The following is a 27,800-nucleotide window of genomic DNA, read 5'->3' as shown; positions in this document are numbered from 1 at the left end:
AGTTATGAAGTTAAATATTTCTCCTTCGGATCAGTAAGCCACAGAAAGGTGTGCTTGAAGGAGACAGAGGGGTGCTTTGTGCCTCTCCACCAGGTCAGCTCCCTCAATCTCTCTTTCCCTTTCCCCCTCCTCTCTCGGTCGCTATCCCTCCTTCCCACTCCTTCGTTCTCGAGCTCCCAGAGTTCACCCAAACCTGGGTACTTAAAAGATGCTATCTCTGCTCTGCTCTTTGCTCCTGGTCATTCTAGCTCAACAGGTAAGAGCTGCGACTTTCCTTTTCTCTTAACAATAATGATGGGTTGTGTCTCCGCGGTTTCTGATAGGACCAGGCTTGATGTGATACTCAGGGAGAACCAGGAAAAGGTGTTGACAACAAACCATAGAGAAAGGTGGTAGGGTTGTAATTAAGGCATCAGTTGAACAGATGTTATTCACACTTTACAATTTTGGGTACTTACGTTACTTTCTAGGTTAAAGTGTTTTCTTGGCCTTATTTCATATTTACAACTTGATTCAAGGTTTTGTTTTGAATGAGTGGCTAATTCTACAGTGGCAGGAAATTACTATTGAGGCTTGCTGAGTGAGGTAACGTCACAGTAAAGTCGCAGTCAAAGGGGTTCCCTTCACGTCACTTTTTTAAAAGATGTTCCTGGCAAAAGAGGGCAAGAGGTATGAGGTTCGCTGTGCTTTTCAAATGAGCGCATTCTGTAAACCTGGTAGAAAGGAATCCAATATTTGGCATAACCAATCAATCAAATGTATTTTATAAAGCCCGTTTTACAACAACAGTTGTCACAAATTGCTATACAGATACCCAGCCTAAAACACCAAAGAGCAAACAATGCAGATGTAGCACAGTGGCTACGAAAAACTCCCAAAAAATGCTGGAACCTAGGAAGAAACCTAGAGAGGAACCATCCTCCGAGGGGTGTCCAGTCCTCTTCTGGCTGTGCCAGGTAAAATTATAAGAGTACGGCCATTTAGTAGAAAAAATAGTTGAGATTGTAATCAGGGGTTTGTGGAAATATTTTTGGTTTACAACGGTTTTCCAAGATTGCAAAAACAGGGTACTTTGCCCTTGTTAATATCTCTGTTTTTATTGTCATAAAGTGCATGTCTAAGATCACACGGGACACCAGAAAGGACAATAAAGTTTTGAGATCACACAGTGCACCAGATAGGACAGACAGACCCTTGCCCCCCACACTCACTTCGCCAAAGCACAGCCCCCACACCACCAAAGGGAAATCAACAGACCACTAACGTACTACCCTGAGACAAGGCAGAATAAAGCCCACAAAGATCTCCTTAACCATACGAGCCTGAGGGGGGTACAAAACCGGACAGAAAGATCACGTCAGTGGCTCAAGTCGAGTATAGCAAAAAAAAGCCTAGCATGTTGTGATGCGCCCTAGGGATGGCATGGGAGGCCCCCGTAATAGGGTCAGAGGCAGAAAATCCATGTGGCGAGGGGAGAGCCAGCTAGGCAAAAACAGCAAGGGTGGTTCGTCACTCCAGTGCCTTGCCGTTCACTTTCACACTCCTGAGCCAGACTACACTCAATCATAGGACCTACTGAAGAGTTGAGTCTTCAGTAAGGACTTAAAGGTTGAGAGACAGAGTCTGCGTCTCTCACATGGATCGGCAGACCATTCCATAAAAATGGAGCTCTATAGGAGAAATCCCCACCTCCACCTGTTTGCTTAGAAATTCTGGGACAATAAGGAGGCCTGCGTCTTGTGACCATGGCATATGTGTAAATATGTATGGCAGGACCAAATCAGAGAGATAGTAGGAGCAAGTCCATGCAATGCTTTGTAGGTTAACAGTAAAACCTTGAAATCAGCCCTAGACTTAACAGCAAGTCAGTTGATAATGATTATCTGAAGTACCCAAAAAGGCCAATAGATGTCATCTGATAAAATTCCATACATTCCTTGAAAGTTACCAAAATTCCAGTAGTTTACTGGTAAATTTAGAAAATGTCAAATAATATACCATCCATTTGCAGCCCTGATCATAATCAATGGACATTCCATAGAGTTGTACCTTTTTTATATAATGCATTTTAAATCTGTGCTATAGAATTTCTGTATGTTGGAACAGAAATGAATTGCTCCCAATTAAACTGACCTAAATACTGCGACTTACTGCTAATGTACAAAGGAGCTACTTGTTCACGGGCTGAAGAGGTTTTTCGAGGGCTCCATGTTGATTTAAACATGGCAATTTCTAGATTAATAACAGGTCATTGCTGATTATGGAATGAAAAAGACAAAGATTGTAAAGAAATTTACACATCAGGTATGTATGATATGTTGTGTGTATCAAAATGCCAATCTGAATTCTATCACTATTAATACTGATATAATTTCTATAATTTTTTGCCTAAGATCGATTTTTATAATTCACTAATGGAATTTGTTGATACTTTTGTAAGAACACCATGTTACTAGTCCTGCATTGTTTTGGTGTTCTAATCTTTTCATCCTTGTTCGTAGCCTCTTGACTGTTGTGAATGTTCTGAATGTTCTATCTTAGGTGACTTCTTGGTGAACTTTAAACTTTACCAAGAATTTACCAAAGGCAAAACTATATGAAGTCACATAAGGCAACACAATCGCAGGCTTTGTTACCTATTGGGTAACGATTAACTTAGACTACATATCCATAACACATTTACAGTATTACACGTCTATAAGCATTTCATTAACATTTTATAACAGGTCCCAACCGCATTCGTGTCATGCTATGCAATAGCTAATATTTTGGTATCTTAATACAGTAGATGCAACATTACAATGAAAGTGTAGCGTCATCATTATGGCAGTTGTTTTTATTTTCTATAAAAGAGTGCTTCTGTATACCAATGTTAGTCAATTCGCCAAAAGGTATACGAAAATGTTGCGATGGTGCCGGACGCCGTGCGTTGTTATGATTCTGAACGGTCAGATAGCTAGCAACAATGACAAGAAGCTTCCATGTGGGGAATCGTAGGTGGCTTGTTTCAGCTAGTTTTATGTAGTTCGTGATACGACTTGCTTTGAGGTGTTTTGGCTGATTTCATGACAATGCTAATATGGCTAAAATTCTCTAGCTAGCGAACAAACAACTGTAACGACGTATTGAGAGACAAGTGCTCTTCGTGCAAATGTATTTATATTTTCAATACACATTTGGAAACTAAATATAGTTTACAACAACTAGCCAACTCTGTCTGTTTTTCCCAAAAGTGGCGCACATATCGGTTTTGTTGCTAAACAACCAACCCCCCTATAGGCCCGTGTCTTACCTTCTCACCAATTCCTGTAGTTGAGGGTCGTAGTTGAGGGTCAAAATATAACTCATTAGAATTATTTCCAATCACTTGGATGTAAGTGGTATATTTTAAAAACTCTTAAGTACAAAACCGATAAGACGTGTAATGTCCCCAATCTTATGTTCAGAACCTTCGATTGTGCATTCACCCATGAGTCATTCATGAAAAATCTACGTTTTCCGTGAAATACCATGAGAACATTTAGTTTTGTCACCAATACATCAAATAATGAAAGGCTCACCATTTAAGTCATTTTAACTACCAATTGAATCCAATTGCAAATAATACATGATACACATTTCAAAACTGTTATTTTTGAAGTGCTGAATATAAACAATAGTAGATGGTATCATTTTCCATACAGTATTTTACGATTACTTGACATTTAAAAAATAAAAAAAATTGTATGCAATGGCAGGTTGTGAGCATGTTGAGAAATATGTATGTTTTACAGTTCATTATCCTTTTACAGTAGAACAAATCATCAGAAATATTGGTTTTGTATGACATTTCTGCCCCATGCAACATTATACAAGATCACCTTTCTATGCAACTGATACAGTACAGTATTGCCTGTCAGCCTACAGTGTATCAAATAAATGTATATAATGAATGGAATATATTGTTATATACAACCCAAGGATTTCAGCAGTGCATTGTACACTACACTATAATTCCAAAGGCTAGCACATAGTGACTCTGTCCACTTTGTCCTATTGAAGCAATGGAGAATGATGGAGTATTTACAGCCACATCCATATATGATTTGGTTCTACATTCCAACATAACTTAATGTCCAACTTATACATTGATAGAATTGTACAGTGTTCAGCAGTTAATAAACTATATAATTTAACTAGACACTACATAATTTGGTTCAGTAGTTATTCGTTTTGAGTAGTTTGATTAAGTGATAGTCGATTATATTGTTAACAAATTACAAGAAAATCATATCAAAAGTAAAGTTCATTTTGAAAAGTAGATATTTTGATTGAATATGTATCCAAATTGAAAGAGTGATTTGGTGCAGTGAACAAGTGACTTTGTGGATTTGTTTGCTGTACTCAGCAAATAAAAATGTGCTTAGTTTTGAAACCATTTTGATGCTTAGATTTTTGCTTAGAGTTGTGAAAATGTACCACATACTTGTGAAAATTGCACCAAAGTGAAAAAGAACTGTAACAGCCCTGCTTCACATCATAATTAGACCTAAATTGGCCATACTGGTTTATAACGCACGCATGAAGGGTCTATGTATGAATTCTATTCAGTCAAAGTCAAAGTTAAATCTATTTTCCCATTCATAATGCATTGATAGCTAAGCACTTCATGGTAATTAATGCTGCGTTCACGTGCTATCAGAGTTAGCGAAAGCTCCTAGTTCCCAGTGGGAACTTTCACTTGAATGACCCTCCAAGTCAGAATTAAAAGTAAAAGTGGGAAACGGAGAAAATGTTGTCACCCGATTTGCTGAGTTGTGACATTTTACCACTGACTTTTTTTCACCTTTTCAACCAAAAAAATGACAATTAAGTTTGACAATACAACCGTATCAATATGGATAATGTTGCTAGTCTGACCATATTGTTAAGCAAGCTAGCTAACTTTATTATTAGCAATGTTAGCAACTTTATCAAGCTAGCTAAAATGTCCGACTTCAAAAGCACTTGAACACAATCATGTCTGACTTACCACTTCCCAGTTTCCTATTTCTCACGAGCATGTGAAGCCTGCATACCTGTGCAGTTTGCCACGCTGATCTATAACACCAACATTATAAGGTCTATGAATTCTATGCAGTCATTGTACTGTCATTGCTATTTTCTGATTTCTAAAGCATTTATAAACATGCCTCACTTATAAAAAATACTCAGCTACTAAAAATACTTAAAAAATACTTAGACCTGACTACTTAGCTACTAATGTAGCTAGCTAAGCCCCTGGCACAATGTAAACATGTTAATCATCATTAATCATCAGGTCTCTCACGTTAATCATCAGGTCTCTCCACAGATGTTAGATCGGGTTCAAGTCTGGGCTCTGGCTGGGACACCCAACGACATTCAGAGACTTGTCCCTAAGCCACTCCTGTGTTATCTTGGCTGTGTGCTTAGGGTACTTCTACTGTTGGAAGGTGAACCATCGCCCCAATCTGAGGGCCTGAGTGCTCTGGAGCAGGTTTTCATTAAAGATCTCTCTGTACTTTCCTCCGTTCATTTATGCCTCGATCCTGACTAGTCTCCCAGGCCCTGCTGCTGAAAAACATTACCACAGCATGATGCTGCCACCACCATGCTTCACCATAGGGATGGTGCCAGGTTTCCTCCAGACGTGATGCTTGGCATTTAGGCCAAAGAGTTCAATCTTTGTTTCATCAGACCAGAGAATCTTGTTTCTCATGGTCTGAGAGTCATTTTGGTGTCTTTTGGCAAACTCCAAGCGGGCTGTCATGTTCCTTTTACTGAAGAGTGGCTTTCGTCTGGCCACTCTACCATAAAGGCCTTATTGGTGGAGTGCTGCAGAGATGGTTGTCCTTCTGGAAGGTTCTCCCATCTCCACAGAGGAACTCTGGAGCTCTGTCAGAGTGACCATCGGGTTCTTGGTCACCTCCATGACCAAGGCCCTTCTCCCCAGATTGCTCAGTTTGGCCGGGCGGCCAGCTCTAGGAAGAGTCTTGCTGGTTTCAAACTTCTTCCATTTAAGAATGATGAAGGTCACTGTGTTCTTGAGGACCTTCAATGCTGCAGAAAGGACCTTCAATGCCTTGAGACATGGATTGTGTATGTGCGCCGTTCAGAGGATGAATGGGCAAGACAACAAATGTAAGTGCTTTTTAACGGGGTATGGTAGCAGGTGCCAGGCGCCCCACTTCGTGTCAAGAACTGCAACGCTGCTAGGTTTCCTGTGTGTATCAAGAATGGTACACCACCCAAAGGACATTCAGCCATTCTTGACACAACTGTGAGAAGCATTGGAGTCAACATATGCCAGCATTCCTGTGGAACGCTTTCGACACATGCCCCAATGAATTGAGTCTGTTCTGAGAGCAAAAAGTGTGTGTGTGTCGAAAGGGGGGGCAGTACGTCCAACTGGCCTCATAACCGCAGGCCACGTTAATGGTGTGAGACCGGCAAGTCTTTTGCATGACAATAACCGGCTGACAAAATTACATGACCGTCACAGCCCTAGCTTGGCGTTTAGGCATATTCACTAACACTGGTATGGCAGAAGCACACTACAGTGTCATTGCAATTATGCATCTATTAAGATACCTACATGTGAGCTCTTGCATAGCATGACATGAATGCACTATAGATCAAATCAAATCAAATTCAATTGGTCACATACACATGGTTAGCAGATGTTAATGCGAGTGTAGGGAAATGCTTGTGCTTCTAGTTTCGACTGCATTAAAATCTAACAAGTAATCTAATCAATCAAATTCAACTACCTTATACACACAATGTATACTAATATGCGATGGATATAGTTAATTATTAATTAACATTTAACAATGTGGTTAGGACCTGTTAGAGCAAGTTAATGAAATGCTTATAGGTGTGTAATGAATGCATTATGGCTATGTAATCAAAGTAAATCGTTAGCCTGTTAATTCCACCTCCCAAGCAGTGGTATTTTACCACTGCACCACATGGAGATCCTGAGTGGTGCAGAGGTCAAAGGCACTGCATCTCGGTGCTTGAGGCGTCACTACAGACACCCTGGTTCAATTCCAGGCTGTATCACAACCGAGTGTGATTGGTAGTCCCATAGGGCGGGGCACAATTGGCCCAGCGTCGTCCGGGTTTGGCCGGTGTAGGCCGTCATTGTAAATAAGACTTTGTTCTTAACTGACTTGCCTAGTTAAACAAAGGTTAAACAAATGTTACATATTAAAAACCCTACAAGAACCCTGTCCTTCCTACCTTCCCTCCAGCCTCTATGCAGGGCTCAGAACCATGGTGGGCAGCTGTCTGGTCCGCGAGGAGGCAAGGCCGTGTTGGAGAGGAAACAGTTGTGCCAGTGGCCGTGTAAGTGCAAGGCCAAGCCCCAGTGTGCCCCGGGGGTCAGCTCAGTGCTGGACGGCTGTGGCTGCTGTAAGAGCTGCGCCCGGCAGATAGGAGAGGCCTGCAACGAGAGGGACATCTGCGACCCCCACAAGGGCATGTACTGCGACTTCTCTAATGACCAGCCGCGATATGAGGTCGGAGTCTGCGCTTGTGAGTGAACTTTTCATTTCATATGTTACCCCTTCGGGCTATTCATAAGAGTTAAAAGTCAATGTATGACTGAATGTCTCAAGGTCAATAACTTTTTTTCAGAGGGGGCAGGAGCTGGATTGTGTAATAGGACCCAGCTACTTCAAAGACCTGGCTAGAAACTGTACTACAGCTAAATACTTTAATCCCATGCTACTCACTCAGGATTGTAGATTTGCATAAACCTGTAGTTCCATGGGATTGGTAGAGTCATTTACCTTTAGTCTCTTTGATCATGCAAAGAACCCAGTAGGTCGCACACATATATCAATCAGGCAAACACCCCAAGGCCAACCACACTAATAGAAACACACTAAGACCAGAAGACTGCTGCAAGCAGTGCACAGGCCAGTCAACCGAGTCGTGTTCAGTTTCCCCATCTCCTTCTCTGTAGACTTGATGGCAGTTGGTTGTGACCTGAATGGGGCCCACTATGAGAACGGCGAGGCCTTCCAGCCCAGCCCGCTGTATAAATGCACGTGCATCGCGGGAGCCATCGGCTGCACCCCGGCCTTCATCCAGAAGCCCGCTGGTCTCCTGGGTCCTGCCCCTCTGAGGAGCAACGCACCCCTGCCAGCTGGCCTGCAGAGCGCCCCTGGTGCCTCCAGAAAACACCAGCAGGACACACCAAACATGGCCGCAATGCCAGGTGTGTGTTTGCAGGGAAAACCAGGGCCAGAACCGCCAGCTTGTCTGCCCTGGAATGCTAATTGCTGTAAAAGCTGGATGGAAAGAGGGTGGCGTTTTTGTTTACTTTGGCTGGGAAGTGCAGAGGGTGGATGGAGTGTGGCTGACTGACTGTGGTTAGCCACACAGAGGGAGTAGGGTGGATGGTTCCAGTCATGCACAAACGTCCATAGAGAGAGCTCTAGTTCACTTTCCATCAAAAGCACCAATGCCTCTTTTAAGTATGCTTCTTTTGATATATTTGAGTAAATGTTCGCTTTGCTTGGCTTGATAAACACAAACGTCCTGCTTTCTAGTGAATCTGAAAGGTTAGCCGTCACTAGGTGTTGATGTTTTTGATATTGCCAACACACAAATCAAATATGTTTGCAATCACTGACTTCAAACCTTACAAAGAGGCAATTGAAACCATCTTGACATCATGGCCCGCCTAAAGATAATTTCTCTCCAACTGAGCTTTCCAATCATCTTTAGCAGGCAGAATGACTGAGGACCGAGAGCTCTTGATTCACTCTGAACAGCATGTGCTCTATAGCAGCATGGCGGCGTACAGGCCGGGTTCCTTCCTCTAGCGATGCCCTTTTAATACTGTAAAACCGAAAGCTTACAGGGATCCTCCTTTAGCCTGGAAGAAGAATTGCCTGATCCAGACCACTCCGTGGAGCCCCTGCTCCAAGACCTGCGGCCTGGGTATCTCAGTCCGGGTCAACAATGACAACGGCAAGTGTGAGATGAGGAAGGACCGCCGCCTCTGCCTGTTGCGGCCGTGTGAGAAGAGCATCATGAAGTCCGTCCAGGTGACTGACCACTGATCAGCTTGGCTCTTCTCTGAGAGATGTGTTCTGATGGTGATCGGTGAAATGTTAAATAACTGACTTGTACGCCCAAAACACCCAGTGATATTTCTAATTCTGAAAATATGACAATGGTCTGGGAACTACTGTATATAGTGCCTTCAGAAAGAATTCACACCTTTTGACTTTTTCCACATTTTGTTGTATTACAGCCTGCATTTAAAATGGGTTAGATTGAGATGATGTCGTCACTGGCCTACACACAATACCCCACAATATCAAAGTGGTATTATGCTTTTAGAAATGTTTACAAATGAAAAGCTGCAATGTCTTGAGTCAATAAGTATTCAACCATTTTATGGCAAGCCTAAATAAGTTCAGGAGTAAAATGTGCTTAACAAGTCACATAATAAGTTGCATGGACTCACTCTGTGCAATAATTGTATTTAACATGATTTTTAAATGACTACCTCATCTCTGTACCCCACACTTACAATCATCTGTAGGGTCCCTCAGTCGAGCAGTGGCTTTTAGACATAGATTCAACCAGGTTTTCCAATGCCTCGCAAAGAAGGGCACACATTGGTAGATAGGTAAAATAGCAGACATTGAATATCCCTTTGAGCATGGTGAACTTATAAATTACACGTTGGATGGTGTATCAATATGCTCACTAAGAATATACAGGCGTCCTTCCTAACTCAGTTGCCGGAGAGAAAGAAAACCGCTCAGGGATTACACCATGAGGCCAACGGTGACTTTAAAACAGTTAAGAGTTTAATGGGTGTGATAGGAGAAAACTGAGGATGGATCAACATTGTAGCTACTCACTAAATGACAGAGTGAAAAGAAGGAAGCCTGTACAGAATAAAAAAACATTCCAAAACATTCATCCTGTTTGTAATACGGCATGAAAATAATACAGAAAAAAACGTGACAAAGAAACTAACTTTATGTCCGTAATACAAAGCGTTATGGTTGGTGCAAATCCAACACAACACATCACAGAGTACCACTCTTCATATTTTCAAGAATGGTAGTGGCTGTTGTTATGGGTACGTTTGTCATCGGCAAAGAATAGGGATTTTCCGGGGGGGGGGGGGGGATATACACTGGAGTTGCTTATCAAGATGACATGGAGTGGCCTAGATACAGTTTGACTTAAATTGTCTTGAAAATCCATGGCAAGACTTGAAAATGGCTGTCTAGCAATGATCAACAACCACCTTGACAGAATTTGAAGAAATTTAAAAAGATCATGTGCAAATATTGTACAATCCATCTCACTGTCAACTGCGTTTATTTTCAGCAAACGTAACATGTGTAAATATTTGTATGAACATAAGATTCAACAACTGAGATATAAACAGAACAAGTTCCACAGACATGTGATTAACAGAAATGGAATAATGTGTCCCTGAACAAAGGGGGGGTCAAAATCAAAAGTAACAGTCAGTGTCTGGTGTGGCCACCGGCTGCATTAAGTAATGCAGTGCATCTCCTCCTCATGGACTGCACCAGATTTGCCAGTTCTTTCTGTGAGATGTCACCCCACTCTTCCACCAAGGTACCTGCAAGTTCCCTGACATTTCTGGGAGGAATGGCCCTAGCCCTCACCCTCCGATCCAACAGGTCCCAGACGTGCTCAATGGGATTGAGATCCGGGCTCTTCGCTGGACATGTCTTGCAGGAAAATCATGCTGGAGGGTCATGTCATGATGAGCCTGCAGGAAGGGTACAACATGAGGATGCCTTCCCTGTAACGCACAGCGTTGAGATTGCCTGCAATGACAACAAGCTCAGTCCGATGATGCTGTGACACACCGCCCCAGACCATAACGGACCAACCACCTCCAAATCGATCCCGCTCCAGAGCACAGGCCTGTGTAATGCTCATTCCTTCGACGATAAACGCAAATCCGACCATTACCCCTGGTGAGGCAAAACCACGACTCGTCAGTGAAGAGCACTTTTTGTCAGTCCTGTCTGGTACAGCGACGGTGGGTTTGTGCCCATAGGCGACGTTGTTGTCGGTGATGTCTGGTGAGGACCTGCCTTACAACAGGGCCTACAAGCCCTCAGTCCAGCCTATCTCAGTCTATTTCGGACAGTCTGAGCACTGATGGAGGGATTGTGCATTCCTGGTGTAACTCGGGCAGTTGTTGTTGCCATCCTGTACCTGTCCCACAGGTGTGATGTTCGGATGTACCTATCCTGTGCAGGTGTTGTTACACGTGGTCTGCCACTGCGAGGACAATCAGTTGTCCGTCCTGTCTTAGGCATCTCACAGTATGGACATTGCAACGTATTGCCCTGGCCACATCTGCAGTCCTCATGCCTCCTTGCAGCATGCCTAAGGCACGTTCACGCAGTTTAGCAGGGACCTTGGGCATCTTTCTTTCTGTGTTTTTCAGAGTCCGTAGAAAGGCCTCTTTAGTGTCCTAAGTTTTCATAACTGTGACCTTAATTGCCTACCGTCTGTAAGCTGTTAGTATCTTAATGACCATTCCACAGGTGCATGTTCATTCATTTTTTATGGTTCATTGAACACGCATGGGAAACCGTGTTTAAACCCTTTACAATGACTTTATATCCATTTTGACATAGTATTTTGTGTAGATCTTTAACAAATCTATTTTTATTTCACTTTGTAGCACAACAAAATGTGAAAAGTCAAGGACTGTGAATTCTTTCTGAAGGCACTGTATGTTCACAAAAGGAGAGCAGAAGTATGATAGGGTTTCTATCAATCTATCATATGACAAGAGAAGATTTAACTATGTCCCTTTTCCCTCTAGATGCTGAGAGGAAAGACGTGCAAGCCCAAGTTCCAGGCTAAGAAAGCAGAGAAGCTGACCCTGTCTGGGTGCACTAGCACCAAAAGTTTCAAACCCACTTACTGCGGCATCTGCACTGACAAGCGCTGTTGCATCCCCAACAAATCCAAAATGGTGACCGTCAACTTCAAGTGCAAGGGCGGTTCCAACGTGCACTGGAAGATGCAGTGGATAACTTCCTGCGTGTGCCAGAGGAAGTGTAATGACCCTGGGGACATGTTCGCAGAGCTACGCTTTCTCTAGCACCTTCTCCAGCATCTATAAATCAACCTCAGAGCCATGTCCATGCCCATAGACTAACACAGGCCTGGCCTATCTGCCTCTGTGCTGCCCGAGTCGGTATGGTATTTGTGTGTACAGGGCTGAGCTGGTCAGGGTTCGGCCTGGCCATGAAGTGCTACTAAACAGTGCCTGTGTTCTCTGGCGATATGCCAGTGGGCTGGTATGGAAAGTTTAAACGTGGAACCCTCAACTCATGAAGACTGGAGAGAAACAACTTGTTCTGGGTATATTGCTTGACAATTAACATAAAAGGAAATGTAATGTACGTGATGACAATGTGGGGTTAGACCTCAATTCTATGGTTTTTACAGTACCTCTTTAAACAATAAGGCTGTGAGTGAGGCCATTAGTGACAACAGGGATAGTTTGCTCGATCTTAATTCATCTTTGTAGCGACCCACTGATTATACCCCTTATCAACAGTGTACCAGCTGGATCACAATACATCTTCCTACCAGTTAATTCTCAACATAGTTTGCACCACAATACCTCATACAATCTCATGTCCACTCTGATTCACTAGAAATTTAGATTCAGAATCAATAAAATGAATTGTTATTTTTTTTGTATTTTCCCCTGTGTTGTTGACCCTTTAAGGCATACATATTCATAACTCAGTTATCCATTAAAAATACATTACAATTAATAGGGAATATCATTTAGACACAGGTAAGAAACGCTTTGTAACTTATAAAAATAAATAAACCAAGTTATAAAATTACAGGACTATTTTCTGCTAATAAAACACAAAAGTGCTTTGCATACACACACAAACACGCTCCACTATGTGTAGTCTGCTAGTGCGAACACACAGAGGACCTTCATGTGGCGATGTTGAGCCTGGCAGCATCAGGCATAAGTCTGTCCTTGGTGGCATCCAGCTGACTGTACTCTTCTATCAGAGAGGAGAGGGAGGAGATCGCCTCCGTGAAGCAGCCCTGCTCCATCCCGTCCACATGCAGGTAGTGATGCATGTGAGCCTGTCAAAACAATCCATCGTGTCAGACAAGAATACTCCACACGGATTGCGAAAGGAAGGAAAAAAAGTGATTGGGAAAACACAGGTGCCTACAACCCTACTTAGAGAACATTAACTGTTAGTCTTTCCTTAGTATAACTCTGCTATTGTCGACTGTGAAATAGAAATGGGTATTTTTGCTGTCTTTTAACCCTCAATCTTCTGGACCATAAACACTTATTTTGTAACAGAGTTTTGGATTGTTGCGATTGAAGATTAAGATGTACCTTCTTCCTGTAGAGCTTGGTGAAGCGGTCTCGGAGCTCCATGAAGGTGGATTTGACACAGGTGTTGTTGGCCAGGGCTAGTAGTGAGTGGGAGTGACCCACAGGGGGCACAGAACACAGGCCTGTCTTCCATCCCTCCTGATTCCATGACACAAAAGGCAGCATGGGCTTCAGTCTGAGAGGAAGAAGGAAAGGAGAATAAATGCTGCTTTTCTATGAAGACGGATCCGCTTGTCCTTCTCCATAGAGAATATTAATTAAAAGTGCATTTTAGGCTCTGGGAAAATCAGCCCAAGGATGTTTATTTTTAACTTAGTCACAAGAAACCCATTAAGACCGGGGTCTCCTTTTCAAAAAGGTGCCCTGAACACAGCAATACAACAAAATAGTCACTCTAACCAGACTCACAAAAAAAACCTACAACATTAAACACAACAATTTCTTCTTAAAAAATAAATAAATACAACTCTCATTCAACACATTTAATACTAGAGTAAAAAACTGCCAATGCGGCACCGGGGACTCAAGATGCAAAGAGTTTCAAGAATGGGGGCCATTAAAACGGAACACGTTTACCTGGAGCGGTAAGGAGTCGGACTAGTCTCGAGTTCACCACCCCTATGAATGGGTTTGGTGTCTCACTTTTTCTTTCTCCCCTGTGAAGTTAAGTAGGTTGCAAGCTTTTTCAGCAGAGCTTTGTAAACAAAAAGGAACTAATGAAGTGCTCTATGGGACTTTAGTGAGCACCAGCCGACCTTCTGACACGGGATGCAGTGATGAGTACTAAACCAGTCACCTGTGATAAAGCGAAGTGCTCTATGGTTGACTGCATCCAAAGGTTTTAAAGTGGTGTCTGCTGCAATTTGACAAATGGTCTCACCATAGTCCAAAACTGTCAGGAAAGTTGATTTTAAAACCTGTTGTTTCCTGCTGTTTAGAGATAGGCAAGATATATTTCTAAAAAAAGAAGCCCACTTTAAATCTTAGCTTTTTAAACTAGCTCATCATGCTTTTAAAAAAAAAATTAGATCTTTAATAATCCAAAACGGCCAGACATTTATTGGCAGGAACACACACGATGAGAGAATCAGCCAATGAGTAAATACTGTAAGTAGTCCATCCGATACCTTTTTTGCATGAATTAGAGAACATATATTTAGATTTGCCCGAATTAAGTCAACAAGGGCTTTCTGTAATGTACTGTAACAAAATCAGATTGCAGCTCTAACATAGCTTGGTCAACAGTTGGTGCAAATGACGTACATAACCGTATCGTCTGCATACAGATTCATATTACAGGAGATTACAGGTCCCAGACACTGAAGCAACCCACATATCCAGGGTTGACTTTAAAAACGGTATCTTTATGTGCAGGCTAATTCAACAACCAAGGTGAATAATACGGTCGCTATCAAAAGCCACTAAACGTGCCAAGAGTGCTCCAGGAGATTTCCCCTCCTGATTTAGATGGTGGTCACACACACACGCAAGTATGTGCTCTCATAGAAGCTCCTGTTTCTGTTGCTCTTGACAACATGCCACGTGAAAAAGGTCTCTGCAGGGAGGGAAGAAGGTGGGAGCTGAATGGGCCAGTCATGAATCAGGGGTGTCTGTACTGGAGCACAAACACACGGCGGTGAATGGGAACACTATTTGAGAGTGAGCAGTCGGGGAAGGTCATCTCTGGGTCTTATGAGTAGTTATGATGCTGGGTGAACTGGCAGCCCTTTTTATTCGAGAAGGGGGAGGAGAGGATAGTGCTCAAAGTCATTTCCCCCGTGGGGGATCAGTGAAGAATGGATTGTTCCATGTCATTTCAGCAAGCCACGACACCCACCATCTCAGATTGTTCTGAAGTTTGGTCCAACTCAGATGTTTGGTACGACACTGAACAAAAATATAAATGCAACATGTAAATGTTCTGGTCCCATGTTTCATGAGCTGAAAAACGATCCCAGAAATGTTCCATATGTATAAACATCTTATTTCTCTCAAATTTTGTGGACAAATTAGTTTACATCCCTGTTAGTGAGCATTTTATCCTTTGTCAAGATATTCCACACCTGCCATGTGGATGGACTACGAAGAAGCTGATTAAACAGCATTAACATGACACAGGTAATGATCATGGGGACAATCAAAGGACACTTCAAAATGTGCAGTTTTATCACGCAACACTATGCCGCAGATGTTACAAGTTGAGGGTGCGTGCAATTGGCATGCAGACTGCAGGAATGTCCATCAGAGCTGTATCCAGAGAATCCAATGTTGTTTTAGAGAATTTGGCAGTACGTCCAACAGGCCTCACAACCACAAGTAACCACACCAGCCCAGGACCTCCACATCTGGCTTCTTCACCTGCGGGATCATCATAGGGGGAGGGCATGGTGCTGAGGAGTATTTCTGTCTCTAATAAAGCCCTTTTGTGGAGAAAAAGCAATTCAGATTGGCTGTGGGTGGGTGGGCCTATCTATGCCCCTGCCCAATCATGTAAAATCCATAGATTAGGGCCTAATACATTTAAATTGACTGATTTCCTTATGACCTGTAACTCAGCAAAATTGTTGTGTTTTTATTTTTGTTCAGTATATACAGTACCAGTATGAGGGCATTTTCTGTTAAACCTTACCAATGCTTGTGCACTAAAATATCCTTCTTTAAGCATGGACATTGGGCTTGACTTTGTTAAATAAACGAACTCATATAAGATAGAAAAGTACGTTTTGCATTAATAAGAGACCTGTGTGTGTAGAACGACCCCATGATGTCTGGGTGCTCAGCCAAGACAGAAACGAACTGGTTCCTCCTAGCTTAACTGGAGACAGAGCAAAGGTTAAATCCTGCATACCAGTGACAGAGCTGTTGTTCTGTTTGGAGCCTGTTTCTGGGCCAAAGATTCATGCTTTGTGTGTGTGTGTGTGTGTGTGTGTGTGTGTGTGTGTGAGACCAGTAGGACCATACATCATCTGGGACGACAGTCAAAGGCGCTTGCTTGCCCAACTTGGGGGAACCGTTGAGCTACTGTTAGAGGAAGTATGTCTGGAGTGACTTCCTGTCACTTTGGTACCCATTGTCCTCACTCAGTTGTGACAGACTGAGACAACCTCTCCATTATCGTCTGTACCCTGTAACCCAGTTGTCTCCACACACACACACCCTTGTTTTTGAAAAAAAAAGTTATTTTTTTTGTCCATTAAAATAACATCAAATTGATCAGAAATATAGTGTAGACATTGTTAATGTTGTAAATGACTATTGTAGCTGGAAACGGAAGATTTTTTAAATGGAATATCTACAACGGCGTACAGCGGCCTATTATCAGCAACCATCACTCCTGTGTTCCAATGTCACGTTGTGTTAGCTAATCCCAGCATCATTTTAAAAAGGATAATTGATCATTAGAAAACCCTTCTGCAATTATGTTAGCACAGCTGAAAACTGTTGTTCTGATTAAAGAAGCAATAAAACTGGCCTTGTTTAGACTAGTTGTGTATCTGGAGCATCAGCATTTTTTGGTTCAAAATGGTCAGAAACAAATAATTTTCTTCTGAAACTCAGCCTATTATTGTTCTGAGAAATTAAGGCTATTCCATGCTAGAAATTGCCAAGAAACTGAAGATCTTGTACAATGCTGTGTACTACTTACAGAACAGAACAGCAAAACGGGATCTAATCATAATAGAAAGAGGAGTGGGAGGCCCCGGTGCACAACTGAGCAAGAGGACAAGTACATTAGAGTGTCTAGTTTGAGAAACAGACGCCTCACAAGCCCTCAACGTGCAGCTTCATTAAATAGCACACGCAAAACACCAGTCTCAACGTCAACAGTGAAGAGGCGACTCCGGGATGCTGGCCTTCTAGGCAGAGTTCTTCTGTCCAGTGTGTGTTCTTTTGCCCATCTTAATCTTTTATTTTTATTGGCCAGTCTGATGTGGCTTTTTCTTTGCAACTCTGCCGAGAAGGCCAGAATCCCATAGTCGCCTCTTCACTGAATTCAAGGCACACTTAACCAGGATGGCTACCATAGCATTCTGCAGCGATGAGCAATCCCATCTGGTTTGCGCTTAGTGGGACTATCATTTGTTTTTCAACAGGACAATGACGCAAAACACACCTACAGGCTGTGCAAGGGCTATTTGACTAAGGAGAGTGATGGAGTGCTGCATCAGATGACCTGGCCTCCACAATTACCCGACCTCAACCCAATTGAGATGGTTTGGGATGAGTTGGACGGCAGAGTGAAGGAAAAGAAGCCAACAAGTGCTCAGCATATGTGGGAACTCCTCCAAGACTGTTGGAAAAGCATTCCTCATGAAGCTGGTTGAGAGAATGCCAAGAGTGTACAAAGCTGTCATCAAGGCAAAGGGTGGCAACTTTGAAGAATCTCAAATATATATATTTGGATTTGTTTTAACACGTCTTAGGTTTCTACATGATTCTGTGTGTTATTTCATAGTTTTGATGCTTTCACCATTACTCTACAACGTAGAAAATATTAAAAATAAAGAAAACCCTTGAATGAGTAGGTGTCCAAACTTTTGACTGATACTGTATTTATTGAATATTATGTGAACCATAAAAATAAATTAAAAAAAGGGCCAATTTGCGTGCAATCAATTAGCTTATTTTCTCCGAGATCAAATACAATTTCAATGAATAAAAATGTTTCAGGAATGCGACTCTTACTTGTTTCTAACTACAGAAACAATTTCAGGAAAATCTGAGAGGTGGAACAATCCTAGTAGCTGTCTCTGGGTCTCACCTCTCTATGTTCCTGCGGAGGTCAGACACTTGCACGTTGCCACGGACCATGAGGGCACAGGCCAGGTACAGGCTGTGTTTGGGGTCAGCCCGGATCAGCTGGTGGTCTTTACTGAAGGCATCAGTGAACATCTGATCAAGCCTGAGGTAGACAGGGTACACAGCTAAGGAACAACAACTATACAGAAGGGATACATGCCATTTACATTTGACTCATTCAGTAGACCATATTATCTATCCATGGTGCCAAACTAACAAAAAAAGTGCCTTTAACTAAGAAATGTGAAATACCACACTAGCTCTTTTACAGTACACTTAACATTATACAGGCTTGAACATTATACAGGCTTGGACATGATCATTGGCACAATGTGCTGCTAATATATTTCCCACGTTCATCCAGAAAAGAGACCCACTCGAGTGAAAATGAGTTCCTGTTCCGTCTTGTCCTGTACATTTTTTGCCCATACTGTCCCAATCGCACAGTTCTATTACCCCACAACTTTCCTGTCCCGATGAAAATCACCTCCGCTCAATTTAACGCACAGAAATCAGAAATAACTTCTTCCGTTAACTGCACACTGCTGCATGAGTTTCCATACCAATGGCCTCGTTTCGGGCTCACGAGACAAGAGTGGGGGCTGGTAGCTAGCTACTATTTTGTTGCCTGCCCAGCTGGGTACCAAAACATTTATGCAGTAAATATGTTTTGATTTGTTTCACACATTTTTGGTTACTACATGATTCCATATGTGTTATTTCATATTTTTTATGTATTCACTATTATTCTACAATGTAGAAAATAGTAGAAATAAAGAAAAACCCTTGAATGAGTAGGTGTGTCCAAACTTTTGACTGGTACTGTATAAATAAATGCCATATATTACGTATAATATTGATATTTATTATGTGAATTGTTGGAATCATATAATTAAAAATGAGTAGGCTATTCTAATTCTGTGGTTGGTGTTGTCATGAAAGTGAATGAAAAAGACAGTATAGTAGGAGTTGTGAAGTCAGTGCTTCCCAGGGGACCCAACCCTTTAAATAGAAATGTTATCAAGCTTCACCTATTCTCTCTGATCCAGAACATGACTTTGTTCAAGCAACATGCTGCCACCACCACTGGCAAGCACCCGTATTCAGTGATGCCAAGATTTAGCAACTTTTCAGACTACCCTGTATGAGGATTCTGTGTTATGCACTATAGCCTGTTACCATATATGTTATTGAAGATTATCTGCTGTTTGTCTTGTGTGGATGTATGTATGTGTTATGCAACCCTAACACCTGGCAACTTTTTTTTATTTTTTTAAACAGCACCTAGCAACAAATTTAGCTACTTTTAAAAATGTATTTGGAATTTTAGCAACTTTTGAAAAGTGACTCAAACGCTAAAATGCACGCATTTTCCCACTAAATGACACAAAAACGATTTTCTCTGTCACACACTCGGTCACAACACACGTGCCTGGCTGCAAAAGTGCATTGTGAGTGATGTCAGTAGCAGGCGCTCAGCTCGTGCACAGCCAGCAGCAATTTCTGCAAATTGCAAATCATTGTTGGCTGACTGCAGCTGCCTGTGCACGAGCTGAGCGTCTGCTGCGAACGTCACTCACAATGCACTTTGCAGCCAAGCATGATAACTAATTACCAATACACTGCTTAAAACTATAATTGTTCAGAATGTGTAGGTTTACTAGATTAAAAGAAAATAAGTCAAATGTAATTATTCAATAATGTGTAATTGTTCAATAATTAGGTGTTATGTTTAAAAATAAAAATATCTGATCATATAAAATGTGTTGGTTGATATTACTTTTACAAATACAAATATGTGATAAACAAAAAAATCTAAACTAACAAATGTCAAATCATATTTTTCGCCGAGATGGCCAGTCAATTTGAGTAACGTTACTGTGTATTCCACGTAATGACGCAGTTTTACGTTATTACGCAATGATATCACAACGTCATTTAGCAACTTTTAGCAACAAATCGACCTGCCTCAAGCAACTTCCCCTGATAATTAGTTGGCAACACTGCCTGTATTAGAGCTAACGTTTGCTAGCCAGATATGCCCTAGCTTCATATTACGTGCTAGCTCAATGCATTTACCTAGCGATTAGCATTAGCAGCTAATGCAAAATAATTATGTGGAGCTTGCTAAGACTAACTTACTAGCAGTTGGCAGAGATGAAGAAACTAATAGTACAATATAAAACATGTGGATTGATATGAAGAAGCAAAGTTGAAAGCAGCATCATTCTTGTTTCTTGACTGCATGGGAATCCTGTTCCAAATATAATATTCAGAGTTACAGAAAAGTCAAAACGGAAAAGAGGAGTAAAATTAGCAATAGGGACAGCAGAGCAGACCTTCGGGTGGGGATGTTGACATCAGCCAGGGTGTAAAGAGGGGTGAGGCTGGGCACCAGGTAGTGCAGTCGAGGGAAGGGCACTAGGTTCATGGCTATCTCATTCAGGTCCATGTTGAGTGATCCCTCAAAACGAGCTGAACTGCAATAAAAGAGAAACAAACAGTTTATTGATATCACACATCAGACATTTCACAATCAGACAGATGCTATCGCCTAAAACAAACAAGTGGTCTTCTTTATTGACATAAATAACCCCTTTAACAGTTCAATGACTGCACTATGCAATGACGATGTTGCTGGCGAGATGGATTTTTTGAAATTCTAATGAAATTCCGATTTTTCTCTTGATTTTTACAGTGGCAGTAAAATGCACTGGAGACCAGACTCCAAACACCTGGGAGGCTTAATGAAGAGAGTCTGTCAAGGTAAATAAAAGGCCTAGTGCCACAGACAGCAGCCAGTTCTCGTCTCCAGTAGTCTACCTGGTGATATTGAGCAGCAGGTTGGCTACGATGTTGTTCATGGCATCAAAAGGCTTCTCGGCTCCACTGACCCCTCCCTGGCCTGAGATGATGGCACTGTCCTTCTTGATCACAGAACCTGGCTTCCCACTGTGGGACATGTGCTTGATCTTGTTCACTATGTCTACCAGTGACTGGAAAAGGAATCATAAGAATGGACAAATGGAAGGGAATTGTTATTTACAACAGTCAGTTACAGATTGTAAAACATGGTCATGCATCGTATGCATAATACGGAAATACCTTACATGCACACAAACACACCTGATTCTCCACAGGGAGGACACAGTCGGCATGCTCGGTGAGCTCCCGCATGGCCAAGACACTGTTGTAGGGGGAAGTGACGACATCGTCCTCTGCTGAGGGGTAGACTGAGGTGACGATACGACATACCTCGGGGAACTCCTCCTCCAGAAGTTTCAACACACAGGTGCCCAGGCCTGATCCAGTTCCTGACCATCACAGCATAGGACACAACACATCATGGTTATCCAAAACGTTACACTGAAAAAGCAGAACACCCCAACGTCGTTCATGTAGTAATAATGTGTTTCAGTAGTTATGAGACTATGTATACATTTGTACACTCGAGTCCTCACCTCCACCCATGGAGTGAATGAGAAAGAAGCACTGCAGGCAGTCACAATGCTCTGCTGCCCTCCTCAGCTGGTCCACAATCTGTTCCCTGTAGGCTGAGCCATACGTCCAGTGGCCCACTGCCCTGGAGAGGAATAAACAGGTGGCACAGCTGTTTTACAAATTCATGTTATCAAACATAAAATGTACCTGCAATTGTACTGATGGAAATTACTACTGAGTGCCAGTCTGGTGCCATCATGCCAAGTCCTTGTCACTCATAGTTATGCCATAAGAAATTGAGTTGGCAAGAGCACCAACAGATCTGGGACCAGCCTGGGAAATGACCATGTATAGCCTATGCAGAAAAAAAATAAAGAGTTTCATAAGCAGTATTTTGAAGGAATGCGAGATGGCCCCCCTGCGAGGCAGGCAGGCACAGTCGCTAACCAGTTGTTGCCTGAGCCGGACACATCAGTGATGAGCTGAGTGCTATCAAACAATTCTCTCAGCGGGCCCTGTAGGATCTCATTCACCACACCCTCCTCCATGTCCACCAGCACCGCCTGTAGTGAAGACATTAGTCTTGTCAGAGTGTGTGAAGCCGACACACAAACAAACACGTCAAAGTGAAGCAATAACTGTCACTGGAATTTACCCTGGCCTTCAGGGATTGGATCCTCCCACCAGTGATGTCACAAGATCCCCCGACGCTTCTCCTGGAAATACACACATAGCAGGGAACCACAGCGGTCATTTGAGAAGGCACTCCATTTGTTTGTCTGAATGAACATGCACATTTCACAGCCATGTGGTAGCTAGGGTTGAATGGATCACAGCAAGAGATTGGCAGGATGGAATTACCTTGAGTCAACGTTCCGAAAGAAGCTGCTCAGCGCCTCATCGTAGATTCCTTTCTAAAATTAATAAATAGGAAGGACATGCTAGAGATAATGCAGCTTGGGTAATGAAGAGCCTATGCCTGTTGTCCAATGGAAACATACCAGTAGACTAACTTCCTGTCCCATTTCACACAACAAGTGAGAAGACAACAGGAGGCAAGTATATTTAGGTTACCAGCCTAGACTTTTTCCACATAAAATCAAATATTTAATCTTTATTTATTTTCTTTAAAAAGTATTACTTACTTTATTGACATGGGAATGTTCCCGCAAAGCAAGATCCCAAAACCTGCAGCCCACCTGGTTACCACACTGCCCAACTGCAGAACACAGACCATAAAAGCTAAGGGGATATTCTGTCATAGGAAATTGTGAAACCAGCTGACCCATGTAAACATTAGCTAGCTCTTCCAGTTTCAAGTAATGATATTCCCATTGATATGCCTCACTCATCAGCCATCTGGGTAACACACCTTTCGCCAACATGGCGCTGCTTTGTTTACGAGACCATGGTAAACAATGAGCTCAAAATAGATCATCTTGGTCACTGCTCAAAAATCGTAGAAGTCAGACAGTATCAAACAAACTCACCCTGTACAACAACTGATTGTGTCATCACTGGAAATAATAGCGGTCTTCTACGACTTTGTGCAACGTTCTCGTTTACAGAACATCATATCAACTTTCAGGGCAAATGTACACGACTGTAACAATACACTTTTATATCCGCCACGCACGTTTGTCGCATGTTGATGGCGTATATTTGTCATGGAAACATAAACCGTGGACCAATGCAACTTGTTTCTTTCATCATATTCCCCCCTTCAGTTTGACATCGGCTTGCATCTGTATGGCCGAGATGCAATGGCGATGAATGTTGAAGCAATCGAAGAAGAACGCGATGAATCAGCACAGAGAAATGTTCCATCAACTTCCATCTTCCACTGTCATCATACGCTAGATGGCAGTACACTGTGGTTGAAATTCATACCTCTCCCTCCTAGAATAATAAACAAGGTAAGACCTTATTTATTGCATTATATATATACTTTCCATAACAAATTGTATGGAAAGCAATATACTTTCCATACAACATTTGGGGTTTAAGGCCGCCTTCCTGATTCAAAGTTTAAAATAAAACCATACTCTATGGTCAAAACCAACTTACTCCGCACAACTAAAATAGTACATCGACAAAAGTCGTAAAAGTAAAAGTAAAGATACGTTAATAGAAAATGACTCAAGTAAAAGTGAAAGTCAGCCAGTAAAATACTACTTGAGTAAAAGTCTAAAAGTATTTGGTTTTAAATATACAGTTGAAGTAGGAAGTTTAGATACACTTAGGTTGGAGTCATTAAAACTGGTTTTCAACCACTCCACAAATTTCTCGTTAACAAACTATAGTTTTGGCAAGTCGGTTAGGACATCTACTTCGTGCATGACACAAGTAATTTTTCCAACAATTGTTTACAGACAGATTATTTCACTTATAATTTACTGTATCACAATTCCAGTGGGTCAGAAGTTTACATACAATAAGTTGACTGTGCCTTTAAAGAGCTTGGAAAATTCCAGAAAATTTCATGGCTTTTGAAGCTTCTGACATAATTTGAGTCAATTGGAGGTGTACCTGTGGACGTATTTCAAGACCTACCTTCAAACTCAGTGCCTCGTTGCTTGACATCATGGGAAAATCAAAAGAAATCAACCAAGACCGCAGAAAAAAATGTGTAGACCTCCACAAGTCTGGATCATCCTTGGGAGCAATTTCCAAACGCCTGAAGGTACCATGTTCATCTGTACAAACAATAGTACGCAAGTATAAACACCATGGGACCACGCAGCCGTCATACCGCTTAGGAAGGAGATGCGTTCGGTCTCCGAGAGATGAACGTACTTTGGTGCGAAAAGTATAAATCAATCCCAGAACAACAGCAAAGGACCTTGTGAAGATGCTGGAGGAAACAGGTACAAAAGTATCTATATCCACAGTAAAATGAGTCCTATATCGACATAACCTGAAACGCCACTCAGCAAGGAAGAAGCCACTGCTCCAAAACCACCATAAAAAAGCCAGACTACATTTTGCAACTGCACATAAGGACAAAGATTGTACTTTTTGGAGAAATGTCCTCTGGTCTGATGAAACAAAAATAGAACTGTCTGGCCATAATAACCATCGTTATTTTTGGAGGAAAAGGGGGGAGGCTTGCAAGCCGAAGAACACCATCCCGACCGTGAAGCACGGGGGTGGCAGCATCATGTTGTGGGGTTGCTTTGCTGCAGGAGGGACTGGTGCACTTCAGAAAATAGATGGCATCATGAGGGAGGAAAATTATGTGGATATATTGAAACAACATCTCAACACTTCAGTCAGGAAGTGAAAGCTTGTTTGCAAGCTGGCTTTTAAGGACAACAAAGTCAAGGTATTGGAGTGGCCATCACAAAGCCCTGACCTCAATCCTATAGAAAATGTGTTGGCAGAACTGAAAAAGCATGCGCGAGCAAGGAGGTCTACAAACCTGACTCAGTTACACCAGCTCTGTCAGGAGGAATGGGCCAAAATTCACGCAACTTATTGTGGGAAGCTTGTGGAAGGCTACCCGAAACATTTAACCCAAGTTAAACAATTTAAAGGCAATGCTACCAAATATTAATTGAGTGTATGTAAACTTCTGACCCACTAGGAATATGATGAAAGAAATAAAAGTGGAAATAAATAATTCTCTCTACTATTATTCTGACATTTCACATTCTTAAAATAAAGTGATGATCCTAACTGACCTAAAACTGTTTTTTAAAAAGGGATTAAATGTCAGGGATTGTGAAAAACTGAGTTTAAATGTATTTGGCTAGGGTGTATGTAAACTTCCAACTTCAACTGTACTTATGTATCAAAAGTATAAACCATTTCAAATTCCTTATATTAACCAAACCAGATGGCACAATTTTTTTGTTTTTAAAATGTACGGATAGCCAGAGGCACACTCCAACACTCAGAAATTATTTAGAAATGAATTATTTGTGTTTGTGAGTCCGCAAGATCAGAGGCAATAGGGATAACCAGGGATGTTCTATTGATAAGCGTGTGAAATTGACCATTTTCCTGTCCTGCTATCCATGCAAAATGACGTTAGCTAGCTAAATTGAAACTGCTGGGGGAAAGGTACAGTACCTAGCTAACTCTCACCTTAATCACTGCAGTGTAGCTAATGTTAGCTAGTTTTCTAGAAAATAAAAACTATAGCTATATTTTAAAGACTTGTTGCTGACTTTTGAACCCTTTTTGTCAAAGTACTTAATTCCACTGCCTGTTTATTTATTAATTGGTGACTGAAAAAGTTGCTAATAAAAATGTCCCTCCAAATTTCACTGCAAATAGACTAATAGGCTGTATTGGTTGGGTATCATTTGGCTGATGTGGACATTTACATGACAGGCTGACCACACCGCTGGCGTCGCGTGCGCGAGCGTTGCAAAATAAATTTAGAAATCTGTGTTATTCAATTATTGCACCCACACTGCTCGCGCACGCCAATGAGCGTCTGCGTTGCCACGGGCTAAAATAGAAATCAGTTATATTTCTGACGCAGATCGCGCTGCAAGTCCTGCCTCTCCTATCTTCTCATTGGTTTATAGAAGCAGGTACCCACATGCCATCTCCTCATTGGTTATACCCACGTGGATGACTGAAAGACGAACGAGGTCAGTGGTGGTAATGCATCAAATTTATGAAATTTATGAAATTTGCAATATAAAGTTAAGAGAATAAAATGCCTGGAAGGAAGAGAGATGACTAGAAATGATTCAGTTGACCGTTTTATGTGTGGATTCATTGGTAGAGTAGAGGACCTTGTGCATTTCAGGTAAAATACAACTCAATGTTTATATCCCAAGACAAATTAGCTAGCAACAGCAAGCTAGCTAAATAGGACAAATTAGCTCGCAAGTGCAAGCTAACTAGCTAAATTGCCATAAATATTTAAGGCTTTTCGACCTGTCCCCAAATTAATATAATTGGTTCAGATATTATAATTGTTTTGATATTTTAACCTGCGTGTCGTGATCGCGTTTGGCGTGGGGGGGACAAAATACATTTGTGCGCGACGGTGCACGCGCTCAGCCGGTTCAGGTTCCGTGTGACTGTTTAGTTTTGCGAAGTTACTGACTTATAGGCATATTGTTATTCATGTTTTTGTTATTGCATTTTAGGTGGAGAGGGAGTAAGATCACTAGAAAGCAGCATGCTGCCACAACCACTGAATACTGGGGCCTGCCTTGGAGTATTGTTGTATTCATCTCCACCACTTGCCTAGAAATCATATGACGAACCTGCATAGACTAACAAAGGGAAATTCTATCTAGGTTTTTGTTCCAGTACTTCACTAACCCCTCATTCAACTAATTGTGGTCTAAATTGAACAAACACTTGCACAGTTTAGCCCCCTGGGACAGAAATCACCCAAGTCTGTGTTATTGAATGAGCTTCCAAAGTTACACGCTTCAATTCTGCATGATAGATTATAACATGTGTGGAACTATTTCTATCATTATTTTACTTGCAAATTTCATCCTACAAATTAACAGAACTTCCTTCAACGTGACAACAGTGACAGAACTCTGAACGAGCGCAGATTCAAAATCTTCAAGTGTATTTTTTATTCACAGCAGAATATTCATAGTCGTAAATGGACGTGCAGTAATTTTGAATATAAATTATGCTTTCAAATCTTATTGAATGTATTCAAATGTAGAGTTAAAAGTTTTCTTGACCTTTATTAAACATTTCACACGTCCTGATACCAAGCGTGCGAAATTAAACGACACATTTTGCGAATGGTACTTGCAACCACAGAACTCTATTTGCGACCACAAAAATGTAAAATACAAATTCACATAGCTCTGTCATGATTATAATCCCATACAACATAAGCTCTTTCTTATCCTCAGAAGTACACCAAATAAAAACGGTCATTTTCTCATAATCCTCCCAGCATTTACTTTACCCATCACTCTTTCCACCAGATTGGATATCTCAAATGGATTCCTCAGGTTTGGCAACTTGATATGCCCCTTCTCAATTCTCCCCGTTTCCCATTCTTTTGTACCATAGGCCAATCCTCCTCGCCTTCACCGCCATTAGTTCCAAGATCTACACCTAATCATGCCATCTTTTTCTCCTTTCCGACCTCTCTCTTTCTGTGTGTGTGAGGGGAATAAACCAATAACAGCAAGGA

General features: G+C 41.8%; 3 protein-coding genes across 9 annotated transcripts in view; 1 reads left to right on the top strand and 2 right to left on the bottom strand.

Annotated features, from left to right (window-relative positions):
- LOC110522144 (solute carrier family 22 member 13) overlaps positions 1-3,522 on the bottom strand; it is a 31,096-nt gene extending 27,574 nt beyond the window's left edge. For 2 of the 5 annotated variants that reach the window (XR_016495369.1, XR_016495370.1), the window contains exon 1: positions 3,293-3,502. The gene's annotated coding sequence lies outside the window, so the exon portion shown is untranslated. Of the gene's footprint in view, positions 1-3,292 lie in introns of all 5 variants that reach the window. The other 3 variants (XR_016495366.1, XM_036975684.2, XM_090232543.1) reach the window with 3 other exon arrangements.
- On the top strand, positions 2-12,896 carry ccn6 (cellular communication network factor 6). 2 transcript variants are annotated; one of them, XM_021600274.3, is made up of 5 exons: positions 2-256; positions 7,257-7,539; positions 7,973-8,227; positions 8,869-9,062; positions 11,858-12,896. In XM_021600274.3, exons 1-5 carry the CDS (start codon positions 209-211, stop codon positions 12,137-12,139), a joined length of 1,062 nt encoding a protein of 353 aa, XP_021455949.3. In that variant the 5' UTR covers positions 2-208; the 3' UTR covers positions 12,140-12,896. The 2 variants fall into 2 exon arrangements, with proteins under 2 accessions (XP_021455949.3, XP_021455950.1); XM_021600275.3 differs by lacking the exon at positions 2-256 and adding an exon at positions 2,145-2,304.
- Positions 9,815-24,707, bottom strand: tube1 (tubulin, epsilon 1). 2 transcript variants are annotated; one of them, XM_090232544.1, is made up of 12 exons: positions 24,218-24,707; positions 22,810-22,883; positions 22,526-22,578; positions 22,320-22,380; positions 22,112-22,227; positions 21,685-21,806; positions 21,350-21,537; positions 21,047-21,219; positions 20,563-20,703; positions 18,186-18,326; positions 13,424-13,598; positions 9,815-13,158 (listed from the first exon to the last, which is right to left on the bottom strand). In XM_090232544.1, exons 5-12 carry the CDS (start codon positions 22,210-22,212, stop codon positions 13,000-13,002), a joined length of 1,200 nt encoding a protein of 399 aa, XP_090088670.1. In that variant the 5' UTR covers positions 22,213-22,227; positions 22,320-22,380; positions 22,526-22,578; positions 22,810-22,883; positions 24,218-24,707; the 3' UTR covers positions 9,815-12,999. The 2 variants fall into 2 exon arrangements, with proteins under 2 accessions (XP_090088670.1, XP_021455948.3); XM_021600273.3 differs by lacking the exon at positions 24,218-24,707 and adding an exon at positions 23,155-23,565.
- Between the last annotated feature and the right edge of the window lie 3,093 nt (positions 24,708-27,800).

Source organism: Oncorhynchus mykiss, chromosome 4 (assembly GCF_057628025.1).
Source record: "Oncorhynchus mykiss isolate SJ-2025 chromosome 4, ASM5762802v1, whole genome shotgun sequence".
NCBI lineage: Eukaryota > Metazoa > Chordata > Actinopteri > Salmoniformes > Salmonidae > Oncorhynchus > Oncorhynchus mykiss.
This window is presented reverse-complemented; position numbering and strand designations above follow the sequence as displayed.